This window comes from Engystomops pustulosus, chromosome 1, assembly GCF_040894005.1.
Source record: "Engystomops pustulosus chromosome 1, aEngPut4.maternal, whole genome shotgun sequence".
Taxonomy (NCBI): Eukaryota; Metazoa; Chordata; class Amphibia; order Anura; family Leptodactylidae; genus Engystomops; species Engystomops pustulosus.
The window spans coordinates 144685503-144713022 of NC_092411.1; the positions used below are offsets into that span (position 1 = coordinate 144685503).

The 27520-nt window shown below is 41.6% G+C and overlaps 1 protein-coding gene across 1 annotated transcript in view; it reads right to left on the reverse strand.

Annotated features, from left to right (window-relative positions):
• DGKQ (diacylglycerol kinase theta) overlaps positions 1-27017 on the reverse strand; it is a 115071-nt gene extending 88054 nt beyond the window's left edge. Inside the window, exon 1 of the mRNA XM_072155398.1 lies at positions 26484-27017. Within this exon, the coding sequence (XP_072011499.1) occupies positions 26484-26772 (289 nt within the window). The 5' untranslated portion in view covers positions 26773-27017. The remainder of the gene's footprint in view (positions 1-26483) is intronic.
• Positions 27018-27520: the final 503 nt, after the last annotated feature.

A 27520-nucleotide genomic window follows, 5' to 3' on the forward strand; every position in this document is an offset into this window, starting at 1 on the left:
GGTCACTTTCTGTCCCAATGAAAAAACACACATCAGCCACGAAGCGAGTTTCAAATTCACATACTGCAAATGCACCTCGGCAGATCACCTGCACTGCTCACTTCCTGTTGCTCATAAGTGAAATCCATAGAAGGAAGTGGTGCCACCTTAGCAAATAGAATTAATCACATTGGAATTGGGGTGTGTCACAATAAGAATCAGGAACAGATCGTTTTTCTGTGATGCTTCTATCTCTACTCTATTGCATGCTACAAAAAAAAAAAACAAAGGTTGGTTGGAGGTCCCATGGGTCCAATATGCACATAGAAGAAAACCTTCAATTTTTAGGCATAAAACTGAAAGGTCCTGTGTAAGTAAAAATCAGGCGTGTTTAATGTAGTCTGGATCTGACAAAGTCACAAGCAGAACTCCAGATGGGACTAGAAAGGACAAGCCAGAGATTTTTCTGGTTGTAAAACCAGGAGAGGAGTGGTAAAAGTTAATATTTTGGGGTTCAACAAATATTCTACATATTTCTATGATCTGCTTAAATGGCTCAATCTCAGCTGAGACATGGATCGAATTGTATTTACTCTAGGAAATGCTGTATGTATTGGTAGTTCACCACAGGCTATTTATCTTGAGAATTTGTCATTACCTTGTGACAAAAATAAAGTATAGTAAACTAATCTGTTTATATAACAATGCAAAGTAATACAAGTGGAATAAGCAGTACAAAACAAGGCTACATGCATAAAAAGATCAAAAAGGGAACCACCTTTGTCTCCTCTTCTAAAAACTGAGGTGGCAGAGCCCAACATTACACTCCAATAATTACTCTGTTCAGTGGACTCTAATCTTTGCTTAAGGGAACCGGTCACCAGGGATCTCATTTTCACTAAGGAAGCCCATTACAGCTGGACTGCAAAGATGTCCTCCTGCCTTTTCTGTGCATTTGCATTACAATACATGTGTACATTACCTTGCACCATGACAGAATCTTGTTCCAAGTCCCAGGTCTGTTTTGGTTTGGATGCATTAAGAAAAAAAAAAAAATCACATGTGACTTGTATGTGCTGCTCACTCACTCTTCCGCTTTCAGCCCCCATCTTTGTTATCCTGTACAACTCCTCCATACTACCCCTTCACTCACATAGGGAGAGAGCTCAAGGCCTGGTGAGCAAACATCAGTGAGGAGGGAGGAGTTGGACCGGTGCAGAAAGGTGGTTGCTAATAGCTGAGGATTGAGCAGTACAGTCAAGTCATTTTTTTAATGCATCCAAACCAAAGCAAACTCCGGTACTCACCAGAAGATTCTGTCAGGGTGCAAGGTAAGTTTAAACACACAAGTATATTGAAATGCAAATGCACAGAAAAGGTACAAAGACATCTTTGCAATGTAGCTTTAATGGGCCTCTTCAACCTGAGATCCCTATTGACATGTTCCCTTTAAAATGGACCAGTCACTCTATTAAAAAAAAAAAAAATTTGCTTACTTAGGTAAGCTTCTAACGCTACCCAAGATGTAGCAGTGTTAAACCGCTAGCTTTATCGGAACCTTACAATAAATAATAATTATTCCTTTATTTATATAGTGCACACAGATTACGCAGCGCTGCACAGAGCTTGCCAAATAGGTCTCTGTCCCCAATGGGGCTCACAGGTCTTGTGGTCTTTATTGTCAGTATAGTGCTATTTATGTGGTGGAAATGGTGGTCATGATGTGGTACTGCATGATGGTGGTATTACTGGCCTTTAGTATAGTGGTACTTTCGGTAATCTTGGGTTAAATTACTGTGTTGGCACTTCATGATAAATACGTCGGCTTTGGTTTGCAACTAGGGATTTTTGCCATAACCGGTCTAGGATAAGATTTACATTCTACAGAATCTCAATACCTTGGAATTACGCCTTTACCTTGAAGCTTCTAACTTTTGACGATTTGGTGCTGCCTTCTGGTGCTACCTGCATGCATCTCTTCGATTCTGTATATCACAGGACCATAAGTCTGGTTGAAAGATGCCATTAATAACTAACATAACTTAGTGACCACCCAAACTGGTTTCTACGTTAGCCTAGCCAAAATTCTGCACTGGTCTCCTGTGCAGCGAGGAGCAGTTACTTGGGTGTCTTATGACAGCTGGGCACCTGCTCTAACTGTCCAGATCTGATAGTCTATTAACCCATTAGATCCTGTGGTCAAATGATGTGATCTTGTGAGAAGGCTCCCTCTGTCTGGCAACCCGATCACAGGGGTCGTTGTTGCAGCAGTGTAGCCGGCGACCTAATGAAGGTCCCCTGATCTGTCCTGTCCTATGCAAATGAATAGGTATCGTCACACTTCTGATTTATCAACGCCATTTTGCAACTCACAAAAATTTTAAAGAAAATGATCCAAATGTCAGACAGTCCCCAAAATGGCAACAAAGAAAACAACATATCTTCCCACAAAAAAAATTAGACCATACACAGGTCTGTACACTGCAGTTACCGTATATTCCGGCGTATAAGACGACTTTTGAAGACAGAAAAATCTTCTGTCTTCTCTGGGGTTGTCTTATACGCCGGTATTCACGGCGGCGGTCGGGTCGCGCTGCATGGAGAGGGCTCACGGGCTGAGCCCTCTCCATAGCCGGTAAGTCTTTGCTGCATATTGCAGCAAAGGCTTACCGGTAACACCCGCGATCGGCGATCCGTCTCCATGGTAGCCTCGGGTCTTCTGAAGACCCGAGGCTATTTCGTTTTAACCCCTTCATTACAATGTGCTGATAGCACATTGTAATGAATGAGGAGGAAAATCCCCATATACTGCCATACACACACATATATACACTGTCCCAGTTAAGATTTTAAAGAGATAAAAAAAATTAAATTTAAAAAAAAAAAAAAATAGAAACCAATCACCCACTCGCAGTAGCCCCACTGGTCCATTAGCATATTTTTTAAAGTAAAGTATATACTCGTGTATAAGCCGACCCAAGTATAAGCAGAGGCCCCTAATTTTACCACAAAAACCTGGGAAAACCTATTGACTCGAGTATAAGCCGAGGGTGGGAAATTCATTGGTCACACCCTCCCCATTATATAGCCTGCCAGACCCTGTCCATAGTATATATCCAGCACCTGCCCCCCAGTATATAGCCTGCCAGCCCCCTGCCCCAGTATATAACCAGCAGCGGGGGAAGCCAGAAAGGAAAGTTTTGATATATTTTTTGTCACTCGAGTATAAGCAGAGTTTGGGTTTTTAGCACATTTTTTGAGCTGAAAAACAAGGCTTATACTCGAGTATATATGTTTATTTTTGGCACCCAGAAAGTAGTCCCTCCTTCTTTCACAATGCCATTTCTAAGAAAACTCCTTTAAGACAAACACTCGATGCCCAGATGCTTATGAAATGACTACTTGTCTGGGAGACTGTAATGCATTGAAGAGCTTGTCAATCATAGATACCAATAAAGTATGAGGGAGAGTCATATTGGTTAAAGAGGAGGTGGTGGTGAAGGCGATATTCGCCAAGTCTTCTGAGGATTTTGTGTTGACAACAAATGAATACTGTATTCCACACAGTTAGTAACCAGACACGCCTTCCAAAGTGTTGCAAGTCTTATCACCAGTATTAAGAGTATAGTTTCGTCATCAAGGACTATAATGTAATTTCCACTTCCACTGCTAGTATTCTAGACACAGTAATGCAGAGTAGCCAGACTTCTCATGATTCATGGGGAGAGAATCAGAGCAGTCATCAGTTCAAGCAGAGATTTGTTAAGAAGTTATTTTTACACTGAGTGAATCATTACACATTAGGAAATACGTAACTCTCTACTTCAGAGATGTTAAACTGCCCCACACTATTTAAATACTTATATGTGTCTGTCATAATTGTAGATGTAACTCATAAGTGCTTAGAGATATATCAATGATTACAGCAAAGGACTCTGGTGGTGGAAGATAAAATCCCTCTCAGAAAAGGGTTTTTGTACATAAACAAGCAATAAAGTTTACTCTCACCTATTTGCAAAATATTTTTCACAAATTTACTAATCTTGCAGTTTATATAATGGATATTTATTATTATTGGAGAAGGGGACAGGTGTAAGAAGGGATTAGCTAGAGTAGCCTACTGGATTTTTAATAAATAATTACTAATGCCTTTGGTCCTAATCATGACTAAACATGCCTTTGAGATGTGAATTTTGTGTTAAATTTAATCAAACGGTTATACGGGGCAAAAAACACTAAAAATTTTTGTGCAAAAACACTAAAATTATATGCACATAATCAATTTCCCCTTTGGGGATTAAAGAGAACCTGTCATGCAAAATAACCCCCCTAAACTAAATATATTTTCATAAAATGCCATTAGAGAGCATTGCCTCTATCCATTCATTGTCCCTCTACATGCCTGTAAACCTAAGCAATGAGGTCCTAAAGCTGTATGCAAATGACCTGTGAAATGTCCAATGAAGCATTAGCATATTCAAGCTGTCCACTCTATTCATGAGTGGGAGGCACAGCCACACCCCCAGTGCATGACTGACAGCCTGTATAATGATGTGCGGCTGTATAATGATGTGCTTCCTGGTGCTGGTGGCCACGCCCCCTGCAGCCTGTGTGTGCATGTGTGTGTGTGTTTAGGAGAGATACAACAGCTCCAGGCAGCCATGTTACAGCAGAACATGTCAGATTCATGTGTAGCTGATGTCTGTGTCTCTCACCTGTATATTAGGAGGATGCAGCATGTCAGCAGATGCAGCACTCACACTAGCCATGCTTTACTATACATTACACACAGACATGAGCAGGGGGAGGAGAGGGGGGACAGGGGTGACATCACTGCCTCTGACCATGTGACCAGCCTCATTTACATGATAAAGAATAGACGATTTTACAATGATTAATGTATGAAATAACTAGATAAAGGCTGGGATGGGATCCTTGTGAGCTGCTCCAACAGGTAGAGGTGACAGGACAAGTGACACAGACCTGATGACAGGTGTCCTTTAATTAAGTTTTAACTAATCCAATACCAAGTTTTCAATAGATTTTACTTACATACATACACACATACATACATACATACATACATAATTTTATAAACACGACTACTGTTGTCTGGTGGGTGCTTCTGCAAGTCTAGCACTCACTTTACTGTCTACTCCAGCCACTCACTAGACTTGGAATTCATTTTGACAATTTGTTAATTTCAATTGGTGATCATTTTTTTTATAGAATTAGAATATACCTAAAAATGTTTAAAAAAACAAAAAAAAAAAAAAAAACTATAATCTTTATTTATTTATCGCTTTACAAATCATAGCGGACAAGTACAAATGAAATACCACAGTACATTACAGAGTACAGCCAATCATACATTTAGTCTATGCTTTTTTCCTTACCATTCATTGTTTTAACATTTACGAAAATATGTTATGAATAGGTCATGAACAATGCATCACTATTTTCCAGCTTCAGTGGCAGAGGATTGCAGATTTCATTAAAAGTTCATAGGGACAAAAGTTTTTAATATGTTAAATACTAGAATTTGTGACTAATCAATTGTCCCCAATTCATTCCCTTTAAGCCACTCTAAACAGATTTTGCGGAGTGGAATCAAGTAAGGAAAATGCTTAAATTAAATTGTGGCTTTGGTTTAACCCTACTGTATAACTGATGGACTAAAAGCTTTACTTTATCTGCTGTTTACAATGAGCCATCTCAAAGTTACAAGAGATAATAAAAATGGTTTAGGCTGCATATAAATCCTCTAAACAAGAATTCACTTTGTGAAATTATTTAACCTCTTAGCGCTCCTGCGATTAGCGCTCAATGCAGTGCAGTGCGGCAAGAGCGTACTTGGGCTCTTTTGTGTCACCACATCACATGACATCGCGATGGGAGGCGCATGACAGGGCAGGAGAACCTCCTGCTGACAAGACCAGTCCAATCGGATCGGTCCCACCCACCAGTCGCCGCGATTGGTCAGTCAATCCTGACTGGCCAATTGCAGCGTTTTTAGCTCCCTCCTCTTCCTCCAGTGGCACCATTTTGGTTTGGTATCGCTGGAGAGAGGAGTAGAGAGTTACTGTTTGCATCAAAATACTATTTTCCTATCTGATTCCAATTGTTCCCTATTGATCCCTATCTGTTCCCTCCTGTGTCCTATGTGTTCCCTGTGGGATGACCTTTGGTGATCACACCAGTCTTCCATTTTCCCCATCTCCTGTCTGTCGCTTCTGAACCCGAACGCACTTTTCAGTGCCCTGTGTTATCGTTGTTCTGCACTGGACGCACTTTAATAATAATAATAATAATTATTTATTTATATAGCGCACACAGATTACGCAGTGCTGCACAAAGCATGGCAAATTGATCCCTGTCCCCATGGGGCTGACAATATAAACAACCTACAAGTATGTTTTGGAGTGTGGGAGGAAACCGGAGTACCCGGAGTAAAACCCACGCAAACACGGAGAAAACATACAAACTCTTTGCAGATGTTGACCTTGGTGGGACTAGAACCCAGGACTCCAGTGATGCATGGCAGATGTGCTACTCACCGTGCTGCCCAACTTTTCAGCATGCCGTGTGAACAGCGCTGCACAGTATCTTTAGCGGTAGTTAGGTTGTCATAGGGCAAGCTCGGTGCATCTGTAGCACCTTTTTGCGCAGTGCACATAGGTTTTTTTTTGTTGCCTGGTATTATTCATTTCCAGATCACCGTAGGTGTACCCATAGTGGGTGTACTTATCTATTTTTTGTGCCATCTGTGCGGTTGCAGCGCCCGGGCTTCCACTGACCCCCACATGGGTAGCCCCAGATAATTATACCCCTCAGGTCCCCGACTTTTTGGGCCAACCTGGAATTAAATTTGACATCGCAGGTCTCAGAGCTGTGGATTTTTTAAAGTTTTTTTTTTGATGAGGAGCTGTTGAATTTAATTGTAGTCCAGACCAATCTCTACGCTGCACTGCATATTGCCCAAAACCCCTCTTCATTTTGGATTGTAAAGAAGCCCGCAATCAGGGACTACTGGAGCACAGACATTCTGTACCACACCCCGATGTTCCGCATGTTGATGAGCAGAATGCGCTTTGAAGCCATCCTTAAAGAGGCATTCTTGTCTCAGCATTCACATTCAGTTTCATTAATCTGCCATATATAAACATTTCTTCTATTGGATGTTATTAAAAAAAAATGTTCCTGTGTGAAGATAATTTCTCATAAATGTAGTCATGTTGTCCCTTAGAACGAGATAGTTTCCTCGGATACGACCACGTCACACTTTGGCAGCGGAGGCCAGACTTGCGCTATAGGGTCCTGCCATACCACCAGGATTCAGCAATCATTACCACAGGACGGCTGTGGGACCTGTAGTAACTCCCGGACATTTCATATACAATAACCTTTTGTTTATTTGTGCAATCACTCCAGCGGAGGTGGCCGTATCCGAGGAAGCCATCTTGTTTCTAAGGGACAACATGACTACATTTATGGAAAATTATCTTCACAGAGGAACATTTTTTTTTAATAACATCTAATTGAAGAAATGTTTATTAATGGCAGAGTAATCAAACTGAATGTTAATGCCCAGGCGAGAATAGCCCTTTAAGTTTATGCACTACACTGACAACACAGTGCCCACCCAGAGATGTACCCAATTATGATTGTTTATTTAAGGTCAGGCCCATATTAGATCACTTTAGTGCCAGGTTTGCCCAGGCATATATCCCACCAAACATTTGAGCACAGGCGAGTCCCTGGTATAATTTAAAGGGAGACTTCAATTCCGCCAGTAGCTGCCCAATAAGAGGGAAAGGTATGGTGTGAAGATGTATAAGCTGTGTGAAAGTTCATCAGAGTATACCTACAAGTTCAGGGTATATAAGATGGGAAGGACTCCACTGTAGTGCCCCCAGAATAGCCCCAATCTTTTTGAAGCCGCCGGCAAAGCTGCAATTTGCGGGTGTTACTGTTAAGTCTTTGCTGTGATATGCCCTTGAGCCCTCTCCATTCAACCGCGGCCGACCCGTGACCCGGAAATATACCACTTCATACCATTAAAATTAAGGTAAACATAGTCACCTATTGTCCTCTTCACCTCAATCACGATGCTGGTCGTCTTTAATCTTGACACACCAGAATAGTCTGAAAAATAGACTTCTAAAAAGCAGGCTGGAGTGCGGGGACGTGATGTCTGGCAATGGGCTTCTAATTTTTCATGTGACATCAAGCAGGAGGCGTGAATAACTAGCAGTGCCACAAGGTTAAAAAAAGACCAGTGCCGGGATAAAGAGGACAATAGATGAGTATGTGTAGCTTAATTTTACTGTTATGCAGTGATAGTTTTCTTTTAACTTGTCCCCTGTGGTAGGGTATAAAATGCAATCTGACCTCCTCCCAGCTTGGCTGCACAAACATAGTCTGCTCAAACATGGGCATGAAAGCCACAACCTTGTGTGCAAGCCCATAAAAAAAAAAAAATTTATCTGTGCGCTATCCATTAATCCTTTAAACCACCAAGACTATGGGGAATGTCATGGGGAGCTTCTGTTTCAGCCACCAGGATGTTCCCCAACGTCATGTGGATCAAGGCGATCAATGCAGGAGGCCGGCTGCATGTGACATGTGAATAGATTATTTTTTTGTGCAAACCCCCCCCCCCCCCCCACCAAAAGTATTGCGCCTCCAAATATAGTGTTACCGCAATCTTTGATGGGTCTAGTTTTTAAAATAGGTCCACTCTTTTGGGGTTTTTACTGCCCTACGATCTTAGGGGTTCAGCAATTAGGACATAGCACCTGAATCTGTTCCAACAAAATCCGCCAATAGACGTTCCTTCCTTTACGAGCCATTTTGTGTGCCTATAAAGCAGTTTGTAACCATGCGTGGGATATTACTGCATTTTAGAAAAGCTGTTCACTGTTCACTTTTTAAACACATAATGGCATCTGAAAACAACGTGATCATATTCTGCACTCTAAAAGCACGATGGCTCCTTCCATATTGCCCTACTCGTATGAAACTGCACAACAAAATCTGAGATGTGTTTTTATACTGCATGAACATGTACATTTTAGGACAAAATTTTAAAATTCCAAATAAAACCTTTATTTTATTTTAATTCTTATGAGATGTTTAAATTGTTAACAAGTTTACCAAAGGCTGTTTTGAATCGTTTGAGGGGTGCAGTTTTAAAAATGAGTTTAAACCCCTAAAATGGGTTAAATTACCCCTAAATGGGTTATAGGTTAAATTAACCCTAAATGGGTTAAATTATGTGATGCTGGTATGAGGGCGAGTTTTGCTGTAGCATCTTGCTAGAGAAGACACATTGCCTAGGACCCCACTTTGACGCTATACAAATTGTGCAGCTATTAATGTTGCATGGTCTTGAAAACTATTGAGCAGCACAATGTTAGAAATTGTAAATTGACATTCAGTATATCAATGGCTAATGGTGCTGTGGAGGTTTGTTTTTTCACAAACCACAATACTCAATAATTGTAGTTTGACAATAAGGAGTGAACATTCATTTTTTGAGCCGAAAAAAAGACTATGCTTTGTTGGAATCCATACGTTGGAAACAAAAGAAGAAAACTTATTTTTACGAGAGAAACATTTTTGCATGTGATAGGAAAATCTAGTACATGCTATGCATTTTCTCAGGTCCTATGCAAGGTTACTGCTTCAATAGGGGAGGAGGCATTTGTCACCAAAGATCTTAGCAGTCAAATAGCCAAGGAAGCCATCATACTATGCTCCCAGGGGATACACAGGAAGCAGAAATGATGTGAGGCAATCTCAGATATTGCAGAGCGTTCTGAGAGACAGCAGCTGTCTTTATGAAATTGCATGGCTTATAATAACTGCATATTAAATAAGTCACAGACGATTATCTTTATAGAAATCTATTAACAGATACTTCCATCTTACACGCTTAATAACAGGATGATCCCAGCATTATTGTGAAATATTTAACAAGCAAATCTAGAACATTGTTACCCAGCCGCTTACATCACAATATACAACTTTACTTATTGTGAAACGCTTATAATTTAAGAAGAACTTTCAAGTCTTTATAAGAGGTCTAAGCTTTCTGGAATAACAGGATTCTAAATAAGCAGGGTCTCCCATATTACTGTATAGCTATCCACAGATTTGTGATTGAAGTGTAAAAATGCAATTCAAGTGTACAAGGACTGCCATAGCAGGATCCAGGAACTCACCATGTGGGTTGAGGCAGGGATAAGAAAGAAACCCTGCTGTTCCAGTGTCAAGTGTCTGTGCTCAGGCGCTCTCGGAAGGGCATGAAGTATTTTAGTGGCCTCAGCTGAAGCTATTTGCGTCACCTTTCTAATCTACCAGGGACCACGGAGTCCATTTACCCCAGCGTTGGCCCCACTAATGGGTGACAACCTACACCGACAAAAAGTTTAATAATTTTTTTAAAATTTTCATTAAAAAATAAAGCAATAAGCACCTGGTTTTCAGGTCACAATGACTCCTGGTAGACTGTAGTGGTCATCTGTATATTACTTTCCATTCTAAGAGTAAAAATCCTGAGGCAGCAAAATTTGTAAAAGAAAAAATAAAGATAAGAAAATGTAAACAAAAAAAAAAACAAAAAAAAAAAAAACACACAACACTGCTCACACTGGCAGACAAGCATGTAAGTATATGAATGAATTGTTCACAAAGAACAATTCTATTCTAATTACAACTTTGTTACGTACATACGGTATCTACACATGCAAAATAAAACAAAATTACTTCCAAAAGAGAAATGACTCAAGAGATTGGTGTATTAACCCCTTAACGCTCTGCGCTGTAGCTCTACGGCGCAGAGGTATAAGGAGTGTATGAAGAGGGCTCACGGGCTGAGTCCTCTTCATACAGAGGTGGGGGGTTTTGCATTTTGCACAAAACCCCCACCGCTAATAACCGCGGTCGGTGCTTGCACCGATCGTGGCTATTAACCCTCTCAACGCCGCTGGCAAAGTTGGCGGCGTTTAAAAGATGGCGGCGCACGGGCGCCGCCATCTTTTTTTCGATCGCCGCGCCCCCGAACGTCATCGGGGGCGGCGATCGGTTACCATGGTAGCCTCGGGTCTTCTTTTGACACGAGGCTACATGGCTTATGCAGGTTCGTTACAATGAGCCAGTGGCTCATTGTAATGAATGTGCTGCAAAAATGCCATAGATTGCAATACTGTAGTATTGCAGTATATGGTAGGAGCGATCTGACCATCTAGGGTTAATGTACCCTAGATGGTCTAAAAGATAGTGAAAAAAAAAAGAAAAAAAAAAGTTTAAAAAAATAAAAAAAATTAATAAAATATTAAAAGTTCAAATCACCCCCCCCTTTCCCTAGAACAGATATAAAACATAATAAACAGTAAAAATCACAGACATATTAGGTATCGCCGCGTCCCAAAGTGCCCGATCTATCAAAATATAAAACCGGTTACGGGCGGCGGTGACCTCCGAGGCGGGAAATGGCGCCCAAATGTCCGAAATGCGACATTTTACACCTTTTTACATAACATAAAAAATGAAATAAAAAATGATCAAAATGTCACACAGACCTCAAAATGGTAGCAATGAAAACGTCGCCTCATTTCGCAAAAAATGACCCCTCACACAATTTGGTATCACCGCGATCGCACCGAACCAAATAATAAAGTAGGCGTGTTATTTGGAGCGAAGAGTGAAAGTCGTAAAAACTGAGACCACAAGAACGTGACGCACGTGTGGTTTTTTTTCAATTTTTCCACATTTGGAATTTTTTTTCAGTTTCGCAGTACACGGCATGTTAAAATAAATAACATTACGGGAAAGTAAAATTTGTTACGCACAAAATAAGCCCTCACACAGGTCTGTACACGGAAAAATGAAAAAGTTAGGGATTTTTGAAGTTGGAGAGCGAGAAATGAGCCGAAAAACCCTGCGTCCTTAAGGGGTTAAAATAATATATTACATATTTCTTTAAAACTTTTAACTACATAAAAGGCATCCCTCAAAACCAGTATCACTGTAATTGGGTCAAAAGCCAGGCAACTATCCTCAAACACCAGCTTCCTTATCAAAGAAGCAAATAAGGGGGGGAATGTGGTGTTGTGGCCCATAGAACTTTACGTAAGAGAGGCTAAGAGACAACTCGATAATAAGACCTATTATTCTACTCTACCCTCTAATCCGACTGAGGTGTTCACTAAAAAATTGGCTACATTACTTGATGCAGCCCTGAATTATGGCATCATTACTAAAAAAGAACAAAAATTTCTGATGGTCTCTGATCCTGTGGTCCCAACATTCTATATGTTGCCCAAAGTCCACAAATCTCTGACCTGCCCACCAGGCAGACCCATTGTGGCAGGGATAGGTGGCCTTTGCGAGAAACCCTGCATGTTCATAGATTTTTTTCTACAGCCATTGGTATTGTCATTACCTTCGTACATTAGGGATTCCACAGACCTCATGTTGAAAATACAGCATACTCAATTACCGAATGAGGTTTTGTTGGTGACACTTGACGTGGAATCCCTATATTCTAATATTGCACATACTGATGGCGTGCGGGCAGTTTCTTATTTCCTGGACAAATTTTCCACTGGTGATCGCAGGTTTGATTCATTTTTGTTGGATCTTCTGGATTTCATACTTAAGCACAATTACTTCCTGTTTGATTCGAGGTTTTTTAGGCAAGTTTCGGGAACAGCGATGGGTGCACGTTGTGCGCCCTCCTATGCCAACCTTTTTTTGGGTTGGTGGGAGGACGCACACGTGTACCCATCCCAATTATTCCAGCAACATGTTAAATGGTGGCATCGTTTCATTGATGACGTGATCTTTCTGTGGGAGGGCCCGGTTGATTTGTGTCATCAGTTCATTTCTGATTTAAATAAGAACTCGTTTAATATCATCTTAACATCTACTCTTTCAAATACAGCAGTGGACTTCCTGGACCTGAAAATCTACATTGTGAACAACTCTTTATGCACGAACCTCCATAGAAAAGACACAGCCACTAACAGTTTACTTCACTACCAAAGCTTTCACCCCCGACATCTCAAAGCCGGCATACCGATTGGCCAATTTATCCGTCTTAAGAGGAACTGTACTTTGGAAAAGGATTTTAGGGCTAATGCACGGGACCTAACGGATAGGTTCAAAGGTAGAGATTACCCAAGGAGGGTCATTTCACAAGCCTTCCAAAGGACATGTTCCACACCTAGATCGGACCATCTGACATCCAAGCCAAGAAGATCGAATTCGCAGCTGGGTATTTATACGAAATATAATAACCAGTGGAAGGATGTTTGGAGGATCTTAAATAAGAACTGGCACATCCTAAATTCGGAACCTAAATTGAGACCATTCATTGACAACAAGCCCAAGCTTATAGCAAAAAGGTCTTATAACCTTAAGGATCAATTAACTAGGAGTCACTTTTCCCGTCCAACAAAACCCCTGGGAAGGGGTCTTAAATTAAAAGGATCGTTCCCATGTGGCGACTGCTCGGTATGCAATCTGGTGTGCCCAATAGGTGAATTCATTAACCCCTTGAACCAAGAAAAATTTCTTCTGTCAGACTACATTAATTGTAGATCCAGGAATATTGTTTATGCTTTGATTTGCCCCTGTCACAAGGTATACGTTGGTCAGACGACACAAGAATTGAGAAGGAGGATCCAGCAACATCTATCAAGCATCAATAACGCCCATGCCCACTTCACACAAGGCAAACTTCTCTACTCAGTTGCCACGCATTTCCGCAACCACCATAATGGTAAGTCCAAGGGATTACGAGTGGTTGGTCTGGACAAAATTCGCCCCAATATTAGGGGAGGGAACATTTATTTGGAACTACTACGGCGTGAAGCCCGGTGGATCTTCAAACTGAAATGTCTCTCGCCCTTGGGCCTAAATGAAGAACTTTTGTACACAGGTTTTTATAAGCAAAGATGATGACTCTCCATCCTCCAGTCTCGTGAATCCCTCAAGATTGTCATCTGTAAGTCAGAGTGGGTAAGTGCACTTATCAGTTTATTCCTTCCCTTATCTTATTATCTTGGGTTAAGGGACCCTTCAGCCCACTTATCACAGATATAGTATAATATTCACCCTTTCTACATTCTTTCACACCCCTTTACACATTCCCCAGCACGCGTTTGGGTTTTTCACCCTCAATAGTTTGGACCCTTATGGTCCTTTTTGTTCCCCTATCACTCACTTGGGTGTCACATTTATTGTTTCACCCCCAGTAGTTTGGACCCTTCCGGTCCCCTATTATTGCGCACATTCACTTTCCCTACTTCCACAAGGCTTTCACCAACACCCATTCCTTTTCCTCTTCTTGCACCTAATGTACAGATTTCACGGCACTCCATTTATACAGCTTCACTTTATTTTCAGCACTGCATCACTAGATCTTTTTCCAGTCACATTTATTAACATGTCTCTAATATGCACATTTTCCTCTCAAATAATTTCGAGTAGAATACCTCCTAACTTTCCCCCTTTTTTACGTAACAATTAGGATATGTGACATATGCATTTGTCTATCCTGCTCTCCCCTTCACTTGGATACTACTATTTGGATGCGATGGGACCTTCCAAGTTACTTACCTACATACTGTTCAACAAGATGGTTTACTCACCTTTTCCGCATATGAGATGTCCTTACGAAGATCCAGTGATGCTAATACGAGACTATTGCTGTTCTATTGTTCCTACATTCTGTTACTTTCTTTGTAAAATATTGAGAAAATGTCCTGTGATTTATATACTTTCAGGTGAATCCCCCTGTGTAGGATAACAGGAAATATTCCTGCAGACCTCATGCAGCTCCCGTGTTCTGATAAGATGCCTGATTTCTTTACTACCCCAATAATACTCTCTGTACCGCATTTACTATGATAATTGCTTCTCGATGTATGATATAATCTATTATTATTATTTGGTAAATTGAAGCTTTTTATAGACAGATGTTCACCATATGTAACTCAAACCTAATTGTTTATCATACTTGAATGATTGCACTACTTGCCTCCTTTTCTAGTCCCTATAATATGTGCTTTGCTGACCGTTAGCAACCGTTAACATTTACACATCTTGAGTCGCACTATAGATCTATATATATCGACTTCTTTATTATTTGTAATTCAGGTGGCCGCTTTCTTGCCTATTTTCAGGCATTGTTCATCTTGGTAATTGCGTTTTTTTGCGCTCCCTGTATGAGTCACAGGGTCTCCATGGTACCTGTGCAAACAAACAATCCCCGGCCGGGGTAGCGCATGCGAGTATACGTCACTTCCGGATCTATTTCCGGTTTGGCACTCCACCGCAATGGCACGCTGCAATCGCTTTCTCATTCCTTCCAGGGACTATAAAAGGTCAGTAGCGATCACTATGGGCCACATACCCCTGAGGAAGTTGTGCTTTGCACGACGAAACGCGTGGGGAGCCCGTCACCCTCGTCCACTTGTGCCCTCCTTGACTGCTCATAGGTCCGCCGCTTATATCAGAGTCCTCTTCTTGTTATCCATTCATGCTTTTTTTCATGCTTATCTGCCTACAATACATCTTTTTGCATCTTGTATGGAGCCGGAGGCTGCCATTTGGCTTTTGACATGTTTAGATAGGTTAGGGGACCCACCTTGTTTATTTAGCAACTGAAGCATTTATCTTACTGTTGGTCAGTCAGGTTGGCCTTGTACCACTTACCTTGTGTTGGTCGGGGGGTAGTTTACAGATTCACCATACCAGGTGACTGTATGTTTTCATGTATATAGTATTTTTAAATGATTTTAAATGTGTGTATTGTTTCTGAACATTTGTCATTATATTTTTTGTCTAATAAACTTGGATTTTCACTTTGTACTATACCAGAGCCCTTGAATGCACTCTTTTTTCTTTTGGTATTGTTTTCATGTTGGTATTTGTGCATTGGCTCAAAAAGACTTATTTGTGGTTGTGCTACACCCCTCTCTTGTTATTATATCCTCATGTCTTCGTAACAACCTCATGCTGACAACTCTTCTGATCATGAAGAATGAAGTGAAAAGGACAATAAACTGTAGGTTGAGTCATCTAAATCAAAGTGTAGTGCACTCCAAACATGGTCACTGGCTGGACAACCCACAGCACAGTAAAGCTCAATCAATATCATAGGCCAGTGATGGCGAACCTTTTAGAGACCAAGTGCCCAAACTACAACCAAAGCCCACTTATTTATCGATGGCAACACAAAAATGTAATTTGTGATTTGTACTCCCTGCTCTGTCACAGCTTTCATTCATATCAGCACCCTGGGGAACACCAATAAAAGAAGAAAATAAAAGAAATTTGGATGATCATTGTAGCTTCCCTCCAGGGTCCCATAAACAGGAAGAATTGTCAGGGCCGGAGAAGGAGCTACAATGATTATCCAGATCTGTCCACACCTTCCCCCTCCTCCAGTAGTCCCAAGTAGCACTGTTACTTTAAAATAGCTCCTTGCACAGCAAGTCCTTGGCTGTCTGGGACTGCAGGAAGATACCTGGAGTCCTCTCTGGTGATGGCCTGGGTGCCCACAAAGAGGGCTCTGAGTGCCACCTCTGGCACCCGTGCCATAGGTTCGCCACCACTGTCATAGGTGGTCACAAGGTCACAAAAAATGTGCTGAAAAAGCCTTACTCGGCTTATACTCAAGTCAAGAAGAAAAAAAACAAAGGTCCACCAGGCGGTCCGTCAAAGACATCGTGACGTCACCCGCATGCTGAAATTCTAATGTGTGCGTCGGTATCGGCACACACTATGATGTCAGCAGGTGCCTGCGACGGACCACATGGGGACACAGAGCAGATGCTGGAGCATCGAGCGATAGAAGAGGACCGGTGAGTACAATGTTTTTTGGCAGGCTATATACTATAGGGCGCTGGCAGGCTATATACTGGGGGAGGGGTTGTGACCAATGCATTTCCCACCCTCTGCTTATACTCGCTCGAGTCCCCACCCATTACCCGGGGACATATATTACGGACACTAAGGGGTTGCCCCAGGGAGAACCAGTACATCAGCCAGTCCCTCTATTTTTCTTGCACACATCACCTGCCGGAGACCTAAATGTCAAGGTCGTTGTCTGGTGCTAATTTCCTTAATAATCTGACAAACCATATTTAACTGCCAGAGGGGTGACTATCAGCCATAGCAAGAGAAGCTGGTTGTTCCAAGTGATTTTTAAAATATTGTATAATTGCAATATCACAAACTCATTGGAGTCCCCAAAGAAGGCTGGTCACCCTCGAAAGACAAATGCAACAGAGCACATATTGATGTGGAAAATCTCCTTGATAATCGTTTTAACTCTACAGCTGGAATTGCTCAGCAATTCACCACTGAAAAGGGCAAGGATATGTCTCATCATACACGGTTACAACGTTTAAGTGCATTAGGACTGAAAGCCCACTCTGCAAAGACCAAACCTCTCAATAGCAGAAAGAATAAAACCTTTGCAAAGGAGCATTTACTTAGGACAGCTAAGAAGTGGTCCACATTTCATTTTAGTGATGAAAGCAAGTTTAATTTATTTTGAATTGATGGGAAACATCAATGTTCATCAACAAAATGGGGAAAGACTGAGCTTAAAGTGTGTAAAAAAAAAAAAGGTCAGTGAAAGGTGGTGGAGGAGGAAGTGTCATGGTTTGAGGAATTGTTTCTGCAGCATGAGTTGGACCTCTCATACATCTGCATGGCAGAGTGATTGCAAGCGTGTAGCAGAAACTTCTTCAACACATAGCACTTCACTCAAATCACTCAGTGCAGCTCATTCAGGATGGCACATCAATGCAAGCTGTGGCCAGAAGGTTTGCAAGGTCTGTCAGTGTAGCATCCAGAGGCTGTAGGCACTAACGGAAGACAGGCCAATACACCAGGAGACGTGGAGGGAGCCATAGGAGGGCAACAACCCAGTAGCAGAACAGATACCTCCACCTTTGTGCAAGGAGGAACAGTAGGAGCACTGCCAGAGCCCTGCAAAATTACCGTATATACTTGAGTATAAACAGACACAAGTATAAGCCGAGGCCCCTAATTTTACCACAAAAACATGGTAAAACCTATTAACTCGAATATAAGCCGCGGGTGGGAAATGCATTTTTCACAGCCTCCCCAGTATATCGCCTGCCGGACCCTGCCCCATAGTATATAGCCAGCACCTGCCCCCCAGTATTAAACCTGCCAGCCCATATCCCCCAGTATATAGCCAGCCCCCTGCCCCAGTATATAGCCAGCAGCGGGGGAAGCCAGAAAGGTGAGTTTTGATAAAAAATTTTTACTCGAGCATAAACGGAGTTTGGGTTTTCAGCACATTCTTTTGTGCTGAAAAACGAGGCTTATACTCGAGTATATATGGTGCCTCCAGCAGGCCACAAATGTGCATGTGTCTACACAAATGGTTTAAAACGACTCCATGAGGATGGAATGAGGGTCCGACGTGCAAAGATGGAGGTTGTGCTTACAGCCAAACACCGTGCAGGATGCTTGGTATTTGCCAGAGAACAACAGGATTGGCAAATTCGCCACGGGCGCCATATGTTTTTCACTGAGCACAATGACAGACGTGAAAGAGTCAGGAGACGCTGTGGAGAATGATCTACTGTGTATGCAACATCCATCAGCATGACCGATTTGGCAGTGGGTTTCCATCTCACACCATCAGTAATGGTGTGGGATGGCATTTCCTGCGACTCCTGGGCACACCCGTGCCTCACTCCGGTCCCCAGCTCCCCTGCAGCCCCCAGCTGCCTCCCATACTTCCTTTCCTCTCCATGCTCCTAATACAGCAGCCTGGCGAGTACGCTGGTGCTCGAAGATTTAAAGGTGATTTAGCCAAACATCCACTAGGCATGCTTAAAGAAATTTTTTTTTATTGCACATAACACTCTAATGTGCAATAGGAGACATGTCACATAAAGCAACCAATAAAATAAAGAGAATTTTGCAACTAATAAGATTTGGACAATGCTGTCCAGCAGCTCATGCTCTTTGTTGATCTTGTGTGTGCTATTTTTGGCTATTATATCAACAAATGCGAACAGCTGGAAGTGACAATACAATCTCTTTTGCAATGTATGCTTCAGCAACAGTAGGCCTTTTATACAAGGGGACAGTTCTAATCTCTATTCGAAAATGGAAGCAGAGCAGAGTGGAGTAGTGCATTAAGTTATATTATGGCTCTGTGACCAAAACAATTGTATCAGGAAAATAGCAATACTGGCGGTCCCTGGGTTACGTACAAGATAGGTTTGTTCTGAAGTCGAATTTGTATGCAAGTCAGAACAGTATACTTTATAATTGTAGCTCCAGGCAAAAGTTTTTGGGTCTCTATGACTATTGTATTTTAAAAATGTTGGGTTGTCATCAGAACCAGAATTAATAATGAAGGTTAATTGCAGACACCTTTGATAACTGTTATAGCTGGTTATTGTAGCCTAAGGCTAAAGTACAGTAAATTACCAAAATCCAGGGGTCCGTTTGTAACTAGGGGTTGTCTGCAAGTCGGGTGTTCTTAAGTAGGGGACAGTCTGTACTTGTTTTGGACTTTTAACAAGGCAAAAAAATACACAACAGGCCTACAACCATAGCTTAATAAATGCCACAATAGAAAGAGTAAGAAATACATACATGTAAGGTGTAAGCGCAGAGCTGAACATTGGCTCTCCCCTGGGGGCATAGGGGTGCAGTTAAATAATTGCTGTAGGGATAGCAGAGCTACCAGTGTAAATACATACATGTATAGATCATGTTGTATGTTATCTCAACAGGTTGGCCGCAGTGATATCACTGGTGGCTTCCCTGCAGAAATGTAGTCATAGTACACCAATCCCATCCACATGATGCAGGAAACATTTGTATCATCTCCTGTGAATAAGTCATAAATAGATGATCCCACTGCTAGGCTGAATGGAGAGCCTGCAGTGCATGAGCAGTCCCTATCCACTCATGTCTATGTGAGCAACAATAGCTGAGAACATATGCCAGCTGTTTCCATAGAGGAGAACGTAGACTGGCAGCACATGTACAGCACCCTCTATGTTCAGACATGCTGCAAGAATGGGCTTGGCGGACCACCATTTACAAGATGGCATGGTCACAGTGGTAGGACCTGCATCTATCGTTTATTACTTATCATATTTTTACAAATAGCCTACAAATAGCCTAGATGCAAAACCCCCTTTAATAATTGCTGCCCCAATTGCTGGTTATTTTAATTAAATGTAGAACTTCCAAAATATTCCATTTATAGTTGTTATAATGGTTTTCCTGCATAAAATAGGAAGCTGGTAAAATATATGCTTGCATGTTATTTATTTGCTTTACTATAAATTTTGTACTCCTGAGCTAAAAATACTGCTTTTGTGTGACCTCTGGGGTCTATATTCCTATTCATTTTTGTTTCTTGTCTTTTGTTAACATTTACTAAAAGAAAGTCTTGTCACTGTTTTTGCACTGGAACTACGCTGGTCGGTGCTTGTTCACAGTGGTTGCCATTGCTCTGGTTCCATGATTTGGAGCATAATACAGGCTGAAATTATAAGGTATAAAGTAACGTGTTTACATGATAAACTACAAAGAAACTCCATGTGGTCTGAGAATACAGAATCAGAATGCTTTAATCATTGCAAAGTCCTAATCTTTTATGTATGCTAGTGAGAAGAAAGGTATATAAAATCGTGTTTTGAAGCAAGATGTATCGTGTGTTTCAGCACCTCAAATCTTTTAGATAGAGTTCACCGATACCATTGACTAGGTCCTCTGTCCATCTTCGTCAAAAATATTATAAAGCCTGTAGATTGGGGCTCTACATTTAAAGGTCCACCTCCTGATGAAGAAACCACCAGGGGAGATCTTTCCCTGTATATAGATGCTGAAGATAGGAAGAAAAAACACCACGCACATATTATATGACCTCTGCAAAAAGGGGAGTGGCCTAAGTCACAGTCTTAAAATTCGTCAAATTTACCACGCAGCATCAGAAACTTTGATAAGTTTGGTAAAGCATAATACTCTAGACCAGTGATGGCGAACCATTTAATGGCCGAGTGCCCAAACTGCAACCCAAAACCCCCCTTATTTATTGCCAGGTGCCAACCAAAAGCAGTAACTTATTGCTCCCTGTTCTTCAACAACCTTCGATCATATTGGCCTCCAGAGGACAAGATGGAAAATTTGCAACTCTTTAGCTTCTTTCCAGTGTCCCTCTGTACACAGAGAATCGTGGGGCTAGCAGGAGTTCCTCCAAAGATAAATCTGCCCTGTCTACTCATTCTCCCTCTCAGTCCCAAGAAACTAAGTATTACTTTAATATATAACTGAAAGCAGCATCTTTTAAGTTACTTGGAACTGCAGGAAGATTCTTTGAGTGACCCGGGTGCCTACAGAAAGGACCGAGTGCCGCCTCTGGCACCCGTGCCATAGGTTCGCCACCACTTCTCTAGGCCAAAGGCAACTGTCCACAAGACAGATTTAACCAACAGAACACAGAATTACTAAACTTAAATCAAAATCCATATTCAATTCAGTAATTCTAGGTGCATTCAGGTAAATTCTATGAGCAATGATTCATTTTGTCAGACCAAGATCTCTCAGGCTACAGGCTTAACTGTGCAATCCCTGAGACACTTTTGATAAATCTGCCTCACACGTCTTTTGTGGCAGTTTGTGGTGCTTAAGTGAAAGGGCAACTACCACCAGGATGAAAGACTGTACGTAAATGAGCCTGAGGGGCTCCAGGCTTCATAGTTGTTAATGGAGCTTGGAGCCCCTCAGGCTCATTTACATAAAGTCTTTCATTTTATACATTCAAGTGACAATATCAGAGATGAAAGGTTTCACATTCCCTCTTTTTTGGATCTTAACATTTTAAATGTATGTGTCCTGCTAAATGCTGGTAGCTGGCAGGTTAATGATTCTCCAGATGACAATAAGGGAATGTCATAATTTACCATGTAGATTAATACTGCCATACATTATTATCACATAATTCAATCCTCATCATTTTATGTAGGACATAACAATGAACAGCACACATATTTCTAATATAATATACTAAGAATTATTCCTGGTACACTGTAATCTTGTCTATGGCTTTAGTAAGGTATTATTCGCCATGGGCGTTCTCACCGGAATATTACAGTAACCTATGAATAATTTCTCCATACAAAGGTGATTATTACACATTTATAGTGCCTGGCAAAATGAATGCCTATTAATCCTTGATGTAATAAGATATCACTACCAATCCCAACCCTCCATTGTAGGCAGAATCCAGCATTGGCGGCCCTCCAGGCCATGACCATTGTACTTGCAAAGAACATGTACACAAACTGCCCACAAAAAAAAACTTGAACTCCAAAGGCTCCATTTTCTGTGCCCATACAGGGTTATGTTTAAATCATGTGGCTTATTAGAAGGCTTGAGCTGAATATTTGTTCTGTAAAAGACAACAATGATCTGGAGCTGAATTACTCTGGAGCTGCTGTCTGCCAATGAGCAATTCATCACAATATGCACTACAATAAGAGAACGTGTTTTCTACAATCTGCGTGCAGCTTTTGAGCATAAGGTGAGGAAACAGCCAATCCACATTACGTAACTACCAGCTACATAATAAAATCAAGAGTTCATATGAAATCATTTTAACTGGAAGCAGACAGTCATACTACGACAGAAGGGATATCGCCTTCCCTTATGAACAAGTCAGTCGCTGATAGACCTGTATAAATATGGATACACATTCTAGATAAACATAAATAAGCTAGGAGAGAATGTATGCATATTTTCCCAGAATCCCCTTAGTGGAGCATCCACAGCTACAAGACTCCACACGCCTACACAGCAGCCTTAATTGGCAAAAGAAACTTTTATTTCCCGAGCCGACTGTTGTCAGACATCTCTAGTGCCAGCTCCCCTCCTGTAAGAAGAAAAGGATTGTCACCATGAAATAACCCCCACTGCCACATCTGGTCCAAGAAGAGGGGTAGTTATCATACATCGGCTCTCTATACGGAGGCTTCTCCAGATATATGGAGGTTTAGGTCTCCTGCTGTATCTGGCAGGGTGGCCACGAAGTATATACTTCTACACCAGGCCCTACTGGTCGTAAAAATATGAGCATCATGTGAACTCTCTTTTGTGAAAGTTCGCTGGCTGCAGCAGGGGAATGTGGGGCAGGAACACCCCGCTTCGGCTCACTCCCTCGACAGCCCTGACCCCCTTCAAGCCCCGCCGTGCCTTGGCATTGGGAAGGTGTAAATGGAATAATAATTGCAATTGCTGGCATTCCACATTGCTGGCATTAGAGGACAATACAAACAGTCATATGGAACAATAGAAGTGAGAATCTTTTTCAGTTGCAATAAAATTGATTTGTAAGCTGGAGTGAGTATTAATGAGACAAAAACCAACAATGGATCCTAAACGTAGAAGATCTACAAATCTTTAGATAAAACTTTTCTCTGCAAGATCCACTCGTGGTTTTGGATTACAAGTACTTTAACAAAATATTGACCAAAAATAAAGCTGTGTGAAATAGACCTTCAGCTTTGTTTATATATGGTAAAATTTGCCCCAGAAATTTACAGCAATGTACAGTACAATGCAAGTGTATGAGACACATATTCAGAAGTGGTATTGCATGAACGAGCTGAAGCAGCTGCCTAGCAACAGGCAGCTCTGGTTCTACATCCACCGCAGAATAAAGGTCTGTAGGTGATATTTCACATGTTATCAACACAGACAGTTTCTATATGATGGATACATTTTCCATAGGAGTGAAAATCAGTTAAATAACAAAAATCTTAAACACTGGTAAAATGTTCTATGCCAACCAGCCTGTATTGTAGGCAATCTTGTGGTGAATTTATCATGCCTTGTTAGCCAGTCTTCTGACGCATAGCCAGAAATTGCGACTTTTCTTCTCTCCTCCATCACCCTATTCTGCATTTAATACAGAATACATCAGGAATCATTTCTATTCCAGACAGGGCCAGGCATTGAATTCATCCGGGTGCACGATATATAGCCTCTTAGAATATCCAGCATGACTTGCCCCTGCAGGAGGGAAATCAAGATTGGCGCATATGTCAGCTCTTGTTAAATTCCTCTCATTTTGCCTAAAACGTTTCACTGCTTTCAGTTCAACATAGAGCAGCAAATTCATATCAGTTTGACACTACTCAAGTGATTAGACAAGTCCATCGTCTCTGTGCTGCAGGTGTTTTTAGACCTTTTAATGGCGCATGATTGCCGACTCAAGGGCTGAGCCCTCTCCATACATGGCGAGTAACTACTGCTTTATACAATAAACACCTATCATGAGTGTTACCCTTTTAAGTGCCACGATCAACATATTGCCATTGATTGACTAGGCGTCCTAAAAAAACTAGTAAAAAGAAAGAAAATAAATTATTTCAATGGCACAATGAAAGGGATAAAAGCAAAACCAAGCAGAAATTAGCGTGTAAATTTTAATTTCACCTCATTTTTAAAAGAAGTCTGTAACTGTGCCAACGGGAAGCGGAATTTATCACCCAGAAAATAAGAAATCTTATGGCAATGTAAAGGCAAAAATAAAAAAAAGTGACTTCAACTAAACGGTGGTGTTAGGTAAACAAACTCACACATTTTTTTTTAACTTCAATGAAAATAACCAACAAGCCAAAATACTTGGGATGATTTTAGAACTCGATGGGGACATTTATCACAAGCCGGCATATGATTAAGTCATAAAAGTTTGTGTGCTATAATGAGTACACAGGTGCAGAGCAGGAGCACCAAGCACTGGCCCATTCTGCCGGAGATCGCGCACCTCCTTCACGGCCACTTGGCAGAGGTGGCACAAAGGGGGATGTAGTGTCAGTTCAGTAGTAATTGCAATTATTTCAGAAGACTGGTGTACAAGCCATAATAAATGTACCCTGTGTTTTTTCCCCAAAAAGTTTTTCTTTACTTGTCAAATATTGCATTTTGTGAAGCCAACATTACACTATCAATTCAGACCTTAAAAGACTGTAAGCACACACTCCATAGAAATGTAAATGTGATGTTTCTACAGCCTAAAAACAAACCATGCACTTCAGATTATGATTTAACCATAAAACCACATGTCAAGAGAGGTGCCAGGTCCTCCTCACATTTTATACAGCATTTGGCCCTGTTATTAATATTTAACTTCTCAAATACATCAAGTGTTAATCATATTGAATTAGTAAACAAATGGAGGAGATAAACTCTGTGACTAGTACATCAGGGATGCTGCCATATACTGTATTACACAGTGTCATAGTCATTGATAGCCTCCAAAGCAAACAAAACTGCGAGTGAAACTAACCTGTGAAAAGCAGAAAGGGAGAGCCTAGAAATCTTTGTGACATGACAGCTCGGAATTAGCCAGATCCTAATCATCCAGCCACTGCTCCCCGGGAACATGTGTTCACAAGATTAGATCACATATCCCAGACACATGCTGGATCATTCGGAGAAGCAATGTCACAGGCACAATCCAGTGTCAAGGAGCTTCTGCCATAGGACCAACAGGTCTCATGAATGGAGCCCATATGTTATATAATATATTGCACACTTCCTACCAGTGACAGAAGGGCCTTGTTTGACCATACATAGTGCTAACAATTTCCACAGGATAGTACAAATAATATCACTAACATCAGTTCCTGTAGCCATCCAATAATGTATAACAGTATATCATTTTCTATCATTATGAATGGAAGTCGCAACATTGTACCATACGGATTCCAAAAATCATGTACACCCAAAGGGTATCCTATAGACATCTACTCAAAGGCCCCTGCTATATAACCAGAGTCTATCACCCACACAGAAACAATCCAAAATGGAACAGAAAGCATCATACAATGGTGTAAACATCAGATGACCACTATCTCAACCATTTCTATGGCCACAACAACAGGCAGTAATTCAGTGTCAGACCATTATCAGCTGTGATACACTACAGTCACAGCAAAATGAACATTGCTGTCTGTAATGTATCAGCAGTCTGCCCTCCCGGGCTCAGCTCTCATTCATATCAATATCTCAGTGACTGGTTGAGGCAGATGTAGCAATATATAACACAATGGTATTAAAAATATGTTTGACAGTAACCCCACATTTATGAAGACCTCTTCTTCCACTCAGAAAAAACGTTGTAATGTTGAAATGATGAGCAAGTGATAGAACACAGGGCACAACTTCAGCAGCCTGTGGCTTATTTACAACACAATCTGGTGCCCACTATGGGCTGATAAGGTTTCGCCATTGGACTCTCATATGACAAATTCAGCTCGACTACATAGTGCACTGGCGCCTGTTGCACCTCCTGAGATGCCAGTATGTCGTCTTCCTGTCAGGATAGACATGTCTTCCCCTCAGCATTACCTGTCAGCCACACCTCTGCCATTCAGAGCAGTAATATGCCCAGCAACAAGCCCCACACATGTCCTTACCTTCACACTGGTAGCCGCCCAGCCCCCAGATGAAATCCGTGCAGTGGTGGCAGAAGGTGGGCTTGGTGAGAGTGACTTTCTTGAAGCTGTGCCCCGGAGAAGCAGCTGGAGATTGCCTCAGTTGCTGATGCTTGCTGCCAGGTGAGGAAGGGCTCTGTTTATGCTGCTGAGGGGGTGTCCTGCTCCTGCCGCCCCCAAGCTTCGGGCTAGAAGATGGGCTGCTGCTATTGCTTCCTCCTCCACGGTGGCCGAGATTCCCGAACCTGGACCTGGCTCCGTCCGCAGCCATCTCTCCCTCTCTCAGACAGGGAGGTGGGCCCAAGACTAGCAGACGAGGAAGCGTGCAAGAAGAGGCGGGGGGTGTTGGCACGGAGTCTGGCAGGCACGGGGCAGGAGGTCACTTCACAGGAAGGTGCTCAGGGACGGCGGGCCACTCATACAACATGTCTCCTCACCAGCAGTGAGCTCCTCAGTGTGTTCTCAGGGCTGACCTCCCTGGCTGGGCTGCGACTACAAGCCCCGCCCACCCAGTGTGTAACACTCTCCCTCAGAACTACCTCAAGTGTTAACCCCTTCAGGACGCAGCCTGTTTGTAAGTTAAGGCTCAGTCCTTTTTTTTTATTTGACCAGTGTCTCTTCCTGTGGTAATAACTTTTCAACACTTTAACATATCCCTGTGATTTTGAGAGTGCTTTCTTGTGAGACATTGTAGTTTATGTTAGTAGCATCATTTTGGTGAAAAATTTAATAATTTAGGAAAAAAAATTTAAAAAAATGACAATTTTCAAAGTTTCAAATGTTCTACTTTTTAGACAAAAATTCACACCACAAATCTTTTTTTGTAGAAACCTTTTGCCATTGGTCTTCTTTTTATTTCCATAATTTGTTTTACGTTTCCATTTTTTTTACGGATGTGAGAAGGTTTGAAGTTTTAGTAGCAACTTTTCAGATTTTCAAGAGATTTGAAAAAGGCTAAATTTTTGGTGACCAGTTTGAAAATGCCCTATAAAGGCTTATGTACTATACACCCCCACAAG